A 9,991-nucleotide genomic window follows, 5' to 3' on the forward strand; every position below is an offset into this window, starting at 1 on the left:
ACTCTCTATCCCTCTCCCTTCCTCTCTGTAAAAAATCAATAAAATATTTTTTAAATGTAGGGAAAAGGGACTATTGATACAGTCTTTTTGGCATGTGGGTTTGTTAATAGCTTTCAAGTTTCTAAATGTCTGTATCTTCTGACCTACACAGTCTTGCTGTTAGGAATCTATCTCACAGAAATAGTAACTCAAATTAGCACAGATACAAAATGATATCTGTTATAACATTGTTAGCATAAAAAATTATTAATGGCTAAATGTCCCTCAGGAAAAGAAAGGTTACATAAATTTTGGTTCATTCATACAGTGGTAAACTGTTTGATCATTAAAATGAATTAAGATAGAACTGTATGTACTGCATTGAAAAGATGTCCATTTCATACAATTACATTTTTTAAAGTGAAGAATATAAGTTCATTTTTTATAAAGCAAATGAACTGTTTATAATAAGCTTATATCACTTTTTTAAATTTACAAACATGTACAAAATGTTTTTAAAAGATGACAGGTTCTTAGTAATCTGTTAAGTGATTTAGCTGTTTAAAAATTATATAGCTGGTTTGGCTCAGTGGATAGAGCGTTGGCCTGTGGACTGAATGATCCCAGGTTTGATTCCAGTCAAGGGCATGTTCCTGGGTTGCGGTCTCGCTCCCCAGTAGGGGGCGTGCAGGAGGCAGCCGATCAATGATTCTCTTTCATCGATGTTTCTATCTCTCCCTCCCTTCCTCTCTGAAATCAATAAAAATATATTTTAAAAAATTATATAGTTTATCTTTTTAAATCAGTCTTATGATTTGTACATTAGAGTATTTAATTTTTTAGACAAGATTCCTCCCTTAAGCACTGGAGTTGATATTGTATCTGAAGGGTGTTCTTCTAAAATTAGGTAGTTGTAACTAAATGCACAGATTTAAAAGATAGTCTTTGAGATTGACATTTGGAGATTTGTTATTTACTATTTTACCAGTTTAATGCTCTCTCTTTAAATGTCCTCATAAACCTAGGTGGTAAAACCAGAAGAAGACGACTTCCAAGATTTTCAAGATGCTTCTAAGTCAGGATCCCTTGATGACTCTTTCAGTGATTTCCAAGAGTTGCCTGCTTCTTCAAAATCAAATAATTCCCAGCATGGAAACAGGTACAAAAGAGTTGATTATAGTTAACATTGTATTTAATAGTTGAGAAAGAGACATCCACAATGAGAAACCTAAGTGTAAGTAAGAGAATTGAGACTCTTCACTCTCATGGTTTTTCTGATTAATCTCTCCGTATTCATAGTTTTACTCTTCAAACTTTTGTCCGCATTGTCCACATTATTTATTTATTTATTTTTATATATTTTATTGATTTTTTACAGAGAGGAAGGGAGAGAGAGATAGAGAGTTAGAAACATCGATGAGAAAGAAACATCGATCAGCTGCCTCCCGCACATCTCCTACTGGGGATGTGCTCGCAACCCAAGTACAATTAAGACTCTTCACTCTCATCGTTTTTCTGATTAATCTCTCCTTATTCATAGTTTTACTCTTCAAACTTTTGTCCGCATTGTCCACATTAAACTTCATCCCCTACCATTTCTTCCTGGCACACACCTGCTTGCCTATATTTTATTTGCCTGTGCTAAACCTGATTTATTATAGCTGAGTGCATCTGTGCAGTGAGGACTTCATGTTCTTGTGTTATGACCAGGTCTTCAACTGCTGAAAAGTTTTTTAGCCTGGAGCACATCATCTGATATTTTTGCAATAAATAGTTGATTTTCTATAGAAATCATAATTCAGAAGATTAAATATGATTATTCACATCTCATAGTTAAGTTGAAATTAATGACTGTTAAGCCTTCGCATTTCTCTTTGTTTGCATAGAGACAATTGCACAAACATATCTCTAATGTTTTATGTGCTAGCTTAACTTTTAGGTACAGTAACATTCAGTATGTTCTCAACACCATTCCAACATTTTGAAAAAGTATTTAGATACTTCTTCCACAGAGTGGAACATACCAGAATTTGATTAAGCAGTATGAATTTCTTCAGGGGTTTTTTTTGAAACTTGTTTTTGTCAGGATACATATTCCATTTCTCTTATGTTTCTATTTGTGCAGTTCCATTCATCTTTTCCCTTTTAACTAATTGATTATCTCTTAGTCAACATTTATTGCATATGCACTGTAACAAGAACTGAGAGATAGGCATTATAATTACAAATTAGGGGAAGAATTATTCTGATTTTAGGAATATATCAAACACATGTAAATGACATATAGAAAAAAATATATGAGGGTTGTGACTTTAAAGGACTAGGATTTCCAAGCCCACTGCACCAGCATATGTGTTATTAACCTGATAGACACACAATAATATTTCTTTCTCATTTCTCTTCCTTTGAACAAAGTGTTCTACTGCTATCTGAAACATACCTGAATGACCCAAGGCATCTCAAAGCATCTGCATAAAATTAAATTTGTTTTCCTAGTTAAAGCTAAATAAAAAATTGTTAACTCATCATTTTCTTCTTTGGTAACTCATGTCACCATATTCAGTCACCAAATCAGAAACATTTTTGGCTCCCTCCTCTCTCCTTTACCACTATCAATTCTGTCAGCTCCCCTTGTCATGGAAAAGGCCATGTGTGATCTTTCTCGTGCCTACTCTCAACTACTGCCGTTTCCCCACAGCTCATACTGCAGCCGTGCCAACATGAATTCAGATTCCCCATGCTCTTTCCAGCTTCTGGCCTTTTACATTCCATTTCCTTTCATCTGAAATTCTTTCCATCGTTAATTCTAATTCCATTTCAGAAATTGATTTAATATAGGAAATTTTTACTAACCTTTTTGGATTAATCACTGCTACCAAGATGAGTTAAGAGCCTCTCTGTCTCCCCTGTCAAGGTGTACCTTATGATATCTGTGCCCTAATTATAATTACTGGGTTACCTGACTATTTCCTTCAATAGGCTGTAAGTACCTGAAGACAATATTTCATGTCTACATATATAATACTTAGACTATGATTTTTAGTTTATTAAGGTTTGATGGATGATTATATTATATTGTAATGTGAAACTCATAGACTAAAGTCTATCAAATTGGTGGTTCATTCCTCTGGGAGAAAAAACCTCTCATTAGATGAAATTAAAATTGGGGTATAGAAAGTTTTAAGATGGTGGCTAGACCTGAGATATGTGGGGTATTAGCAGTTTTGTGTGGCATTATCTCCACATCATAGTTGACTTTCATACACAGCCATTATTTGCAGATTTTTCTTATTCAGTTCTGATTTGACTTTCCTTGCATGAAAACATTTTGCTCATGTCTAAGAATCCATGATCGTTGTTTACTTATTCATTCAGAAACATTTACTTAGCATCTGCTATATGCTAGACATTAGGGTAAGCACTAGAGATAATAAAGAAGCAAAAAACACAGTTCTTGCTCTCAAGAAGCCTAGTTTTATCTGGGTATTTATATTAACTGATAAAACTCTCTTAGAATTGGTCCTTAAATGTGTGTGTGCATATATAATGAACTCCCTAGTTTATGATAATCTGTATTCCATATTGTGAGTTTATTCTTAAAGAATATTTGTTAAATCACAATATGAATAGCTAAGCCTAGGTGAGACCACTTTGGGTGGTATTTTTAAGCAGAAAATGGGCATTTTTTTTTTTTGGTCAGAGAACATAAAAAGGAAAGTGTTAGAAGTAAGCTGGAGTGGAGAGTATTGTTAGTGGGGGAACAGGGGGGAGGGAATAACATTAGTTAAGGGCTGCACCAACTGTGGGATGACATGATTTATGGCATAATCTGTAAAACATTTTATATAGAACTAAGAAGTGGCATAATGAAAGTGATTTTTGCTGCTGTGTGTGGGATAAATTCAGCTGCCATGATAATCCTGTTGTGAGATGATGAGAGGTAGTCTGGTTTAGAGTTACAGATACTGAAAAGTATGTATCTGAGAAATTGGTTGGACTCCATGTTGAACTGGATGTCAAAGTCAAAGGAGAAATGATCCTGAAGCTGGTGTGAAAGGGAATCTGGAAGACAGCAACAGCATTCATTTATCCATTCAGAAAAAGCTTTGTGTCTGTCAGGCACTGGGGAGCCTAGTATAATAAGACAAATATAGGGCACTGATGCTAGAATAAGATTAAGGTGTAGAGCAGTAGTTCCCAAACTTATTTGGCCTACCGCCCCCTTTCCAGAAAAAATATTACTCAGCCCCTGGAAATTAATTTTTTTAAAATTTTAATAGCAGTTACTCATCGCCCCCAAGTGCACCTGTGGCCATCACCGCCCCCCTGGATCGCTGCAGCACCTACCAGGGGGCGGTAGCGCCCACTTTGGGAATCACTGGTGTAGAGGTTTTGAGTTGCTTAGTTTTATTTTGCTTTTTAAATGGGTGTGTTTAGCAGGGTGAGCAAATAAGTAAAATCATCTACCACAGCCATATTGGAGTGATTGTAAAGCATAAATGGAATTTTATTTTGTTTAGTTCAGTCAGCAGTACTTCATTATCCTGAAGATCCTCACTATTTTTTTTCTAATTCTGAAAATAAATTTTAAAGTAATAATATTAATTAACTGTCACATTTAATAGAAGACTTTAAAAGACCATAGCTAAAGTTACAGGTCATGAAAAACTAATAGAGCATTCAACTTTGTGTTTTATTCCTAAGGCATTAATTTACCTTTATTCCTGTGTAACATTCTGTTCAATGAGTTGTAGTTTAATTACTTATGGAATTTTTTAAAATTCACCTATAACATATAGCTGATGACCTATTTATCAAGATCAAATATGTAGCAGCTGTTTGGTAGTGAATGTGAAATTATAATATTTTATAGCACTAAGCCCTAAAGCACTGTGGATCCCCATTAATGTGTGTGTGCAAGAACTGGGTTTCTTACTTTGCTTGGAGGCCACTGATAAGAAGATTTAAATGACTGTGGAAAGGTTTTTGCTCCAGGGCAGAGAACTCAATAGAAATCCATTTATATAACTTGCAGTGTGTTATTGAGTGACACAAACTAGTGGTGGAATATAATCATTCATATGTAAAAGTTGTTCTTCCTGGGAGCTGCCTGTGTTTGATAAGAGGGGGAAAAGAAAGCAGTGCTTTTCTAGTATGTGTTAAACTGGTCCAAGAATTACCCACATAGATACTACTCGTTACACTATTTTTCCATCCAGGGAGAAATGTGTCCACAGGCAAAAGTATCTTTATCTAATTTTGAAGTGATTGTTGTTTTACTACAAAGATAGCTACTGGAACCGCTGATGTTATCCTAGCAAAAAATGCAAATAACTCTGTCGCTGCTATCAGATATGTAAACTGCTGTCAGTAAGCAACGCCAGGAAGCAGCAGCATGATCAAAAGAGGAACAATTTACATCTTGGCTTGAACAGCATTTCATAAATATATTTTTATCTCAACTACTAGAGGCCCAGTGCATGAAATTCGTGCATGGGGGGCGGTCCCCTCAGCCCAGCCTGCACCCTCAACAATCCAGGACCCCTTGGGGGATGTCCGACTGCCGATAGGGCCTAAACCAGCAGTTGGACATCTTTCTCACAATCGTGGACCGCTGGCTCCTAATCGCTCACCTGCCTGCCTGCCTGCCTGGTCGCCCCTAATTGCCCCTCCCCCCCCACCGGCCTGATCGCCCCTCACTGCCCTTCCCCTTGGCCTGATTGCCCCTCACTGCCTCTGTGTGCCAGCCTGATTTCCCCTAACTGCCCCCCCCTGCTGGCTGGTCGCCCCCAAGTGCCCCCCCCCCCCACTAGTCACCCCACACAGCCTGTTGTTCAGTCGTTTGGTCATCCCTCACTACCCCCCTGCTGGTCTGGTCTTAGGCAGCCATCTTGTGAGGGCATGAGGGCTAATTTGCATATTATCTCTTTATTATATAGGATTCCACCTCTACATTTTAGAGAATAATTAATATTAAGATTCCCATAATTTACTTTAAAATATTGGGTATACTTATTTGGAGCAATTCACTTTTATGGACCTAAAAGTTAAAATTGCAGTAGGTTGTCATTCTATGATAATCTATTTCCAGTGCCATTCCAGTTGTTTTTATGGCTTAAAGATGTGATTAGATGGTCAGTGTGGATCCAAAAATAATCAAGAGGAAAATTATTGGTTGGGTATTGTTTCAATATATTTTTTCAAGAAGGATGTTGTTTTTAATCATTTGTAGTATATCTGTATTTTTAACTTTTAAGGCAGGGAGTCATGTGTTTTAGTTAGGTACCTACTTGCCATTTTAATTCTAAGCTCCTACCAGAGAAGGAAAGGATTTAGTGTTCTAGTCATTAAGCAGTATTTTTTCCCTTTCAGTGCCCCTTTGTTGATACCACTTTCTGGAACTAAAGCATCAGCTTCAATGGATAAATATGCTGTGTTTAAAGGGATTGCAGCTGACAAGTCCTCTGAAAATACTGTCCCATTTGGAGGTAAAAATAGTTTGTGAATTCATAAACCTGTGAATGTAAATCTTTGTTTATAGTGGTGGCCTTTTTAAAAATATATATATTTTATTGATTTCAGAGAGGAAGGGAGAGGGAGAGAGAAACACCAATGATGAGAAACAATCATTGACCAGCTGTCTCCTGCACCCCCCAACCCCCCACCGCCACCCCCACCCACGAGATCAAGCCCGCAACCCAGGCATGTGCCCTGATCAGGAATCGAACTATGACCTCCTGGTTCATGGGTCGATGCTCAACCACTGAGCCACGCTGGCCGAGCCTTAGTGGTGGCTTTTTATGGTAAATGTGTAAAACGCCTATACCACGTGTTAAGTATGTTTGGCTAACCCAGTCTGCCTTATTTTCTTGAGTCGTGATCTCAAGGTTGCTAACCTACTTGAGTTTCTGTCTTTTTAATCATAGAGTCTGGTGATAAATACAGTGCTTTCAGAGAACTTGAACAGACAGCAGAGAGTAAATCTTCAGGTAAGTTTTGGATTCCTTAAATGAATAAATTGTTTCAATTTCTAATAAAAGAGATCTTTGAACGTTCTTTTTTTTTTTTTAATATGTTTTATTGATTTTTTTACAGAGAGGAAGGGAGAGGGATAGAGAATTAGAAACATCGATCAGCTGCCTCCTGCACACTCCCTACTGGGGATGTGCCCGCAACCAAGGTACATGCCCTTGACCGGAATAGAACCCGGGACCCTTGAGTCCGCAGGCTGACGCTCTATCCACTGAGCCAAACCGGTTAGGGCTGAATGTTCTTTTTTTTTTTTTTGAATGTTCTTTCATTGACACTTCTGAATGCCTTTATTGTGTATGTGTTGTTTTTTCCTTTTTTTTTTTTTTTTTCCTGTATGTCTGGAAATTATAAGGAAGCAAAATGTGGTTCAGTTATTGGAAATTATTTTCTAAAATTTAGGGAAAACCCCAAATCAATGCAGTTTCCTCTAAAAATAATGCATTTCCTTTCTCCAGAAGCCGTCAAGCCATGTTAGAATCCTGTATCAAATGGAGGGCTCTGACCACTTTTGGTTATTTTAATGTCCCACAAGACTTAAACTGTGGACTGTATAGAAGGCAGCAACCAGTCTTTTACTTTTCAAGATTTTCAAAATTGGTTATCCTATCTAATAATAGACAGACATGGTAATTGACCATACCTTTGCTATGCCTCCCATTGGCTGATCAGCGCGATATGCAAATTAACCGCCAACAAATATGGCAGCTAATTTGCATACTGCAGGCAGATCCTGTTGTGCCACCCTGCCTGGGGCTGGCGGCAGCGCGATCCCCAGCCGCTGGCCGCCCCAGCACATGATCTGGGCCTTCCCTGTGCAGGGCGGGGCGGGCTGTAGCACGATCTGAGCGGCCGCCCGACCCAGCGTGGGATCCGGGCCACCCATGTGTGGCCCAGGGCGGTGGGGGGGGGGGGGGGGGCCAGCTGCCGCCTGCCCCAGCGCAGGATCCAGGCCTGCCATCTGCGACGGGGAGATGGGGCAGACACCGCGGGATTGGGCGTGCCATCTGCCACCAGGGGAGTGGGCCTAAGCCAGCAGGTGGTATCTCCTGGGGGGTCCCAGACTGTGAGAGGGCCCAGGTTGGGTGAGGGACCCCCCCCTCCTCCCCGGCCAGTGCACAAATTTTTGTGCACAGGGCTTCTAGTAATTTAATAAAATGAAATGAAAGGGCTTTCTGTGCATATGTGGTCTTCATGTCTGATAGAAGAGTTAAGTAGAGTAGAAAGGAATATAGAATGATATGCCCTGGTGGGGTGGCTCAGTTGGTTGGAGCATTGTCCCATACACCAAAAGGTTGCAGGTTCGATTCCTGGTCAGGGCACATACCTAGGTTGTGGGTTTGATTCTCTGTCGGGGTGCATACAGGAGGCATCTTATTGATGTTACTCTCTCACACCAATGTTTTTCCCTCCATCTTTTTCCCTCCCCACTTCCTCTCTTAAATCAATAAACATATCCAGTAAACATATCCTCTGGTGAGGGTAAAACACAACAGTAAAATGATAATGTGAGAGACACATATGTAAAGGGTAAAAGTTAGGTTTGTGATTAAATTTTACTGAAACCTGATATGTTGGGTTTAGATAATCTGTATGCCAAATTATGTCCTTCAAAGCTTAACTGTGCATGCTATGAAATTTGTATACTCTGTTGAGGATTTTTTCCTGGGAACAGTACCACCTTCTACTTTTTTGTACTGAATGCACAAATTTGGAATATCCTTCAACAATCACTTGTTCTCACCCTTCTGCCTAGGGCAGCAGTCGCCAACCTTTCGGACCTCACAGATGGTCCGCGGACCACTGGTTGGTGACCGCTGACCTAGGGGATGGGAGGAGAGTATAGGAAAGGTGAGTGAGTATATATGAAAGTTAGAGTAGAAAGTGTACTGCTTAAATATCTAAAAAGGGAATCTCACCTTTTCTAAAAATACTCAGTCCCTGACAATTCTTATATGCTAGAAATGTTCCCTTGTGTTTCAGCCAAGCCTTTAGGATGTAATAACTGTGTCTTCCTCCTTGCCTGTATTAGGTACTAGGAGTACAAAGACAAGCCCTAGAGGAGCTTTTGGCTTGTTAATTTGTCATTTACTCCTAGCAATGCTTTCATCAACTCCTGGGCCAAGGCAAGTGTGGAGTAAAGAGCATGGTTTAGTACCAGGGGTCTTTGTATAGTATGGTATTAATGATCGAGTGTATGTTTGTTATTTCTGGGAAAGACAATGGTGCCACCTAAATGTCCTTAGTCCTGCTTTTATGACACTTTATTAGAATTCTAGATTGTTGTTGCCATTTTTGTATACTTGGCTTTCATTCCTTTCTTAACTTTAACTCTATGGCCTTCCAAGCAGAAATGCCAACTTTGTTCATTTTAGGACATATTTTATTCTACTTGCATTAAAAATACATTGGCCTTACAAAGTATGTGAATATCTTAGAATTTATGAAGACTCTTAAGGTATTCTGTTCAGAGCTGTGGGTTTGTTAGGTTACTAAATGACAGAGTTTAATAATATTTCCTTTTTTCTACCCTACAGTTTAAAACATAATTAAAGTTAATGAGGAAAATATTTTATGTAGCTAAATGACACTGAAGTTTTAATAAAAAGTGGTCTCTTTTGAAATGTTTTTAGGGCCTATAAAGTAACAACTAGAGAGGGAAATTTATGAGGATTCAGAAGTTAACTGAAAAGCTACCCATGAAGTAATATGCTTAATGGAACTTCTGATATGCAAACTTCAAATGACTATAAATTATTTGCCTCCAAAACCCCTTTGTTTTTGAACTTGTAAACCTACCCATTTTTACTTCTTTTTTTTCCATTTTAATTTCTTTTTAACCTTTTCACTCAGCTTTCATTTCTAATGGAAAAGTTTACAATTCATCAGTAAGTTTAGTTTGCTGTGTTATTTCTTTTTTAAAATGACAAAGCAAAACTTGGTCAATTTCACAGATATTTCAAAGCAGCACATCAAAAATTTT

The 9,991-nt window shown here is 38.4% G+C and overlaps 1 protein-coding gene across 1 annotated transcript in view; it reads left to right on the forward strand.

Annotated features, from left to right (window-relative positions):
• The window catches only part of SYNRG (synergin gamma), a 59,654-nt gene that overhangs the window by 22,107 nt on the left and 27,556 nt on the right, over positions 1-9,991 (forward strand). The window contains 3 exon segments of the mRNA XM_023745211.1: positions 1,005-1,138; positions 6,352-6,467; positions 6,906-6,968. Of these exon segments, the coding sequence (XP_023600979.1) occupies positions 1,005-1,138; positions 6,352-6,467; positions 6,906-6,968 (313 nt within the window).

This window comes from Myotis lucifugus, unplaced genomic scaffold (assembly GCF_000147115.1).
Source record: "Myotis lucifugus unplaced genomic scaffold, Myoluc2.0 scaffold_524, whole genome shotgun sequence".
NCBI lineage: Eukaryota > Metazoa > Chordata > Mammalia > Chiroptera > Vespertilionidae > Myotis > Myotis lucifugus.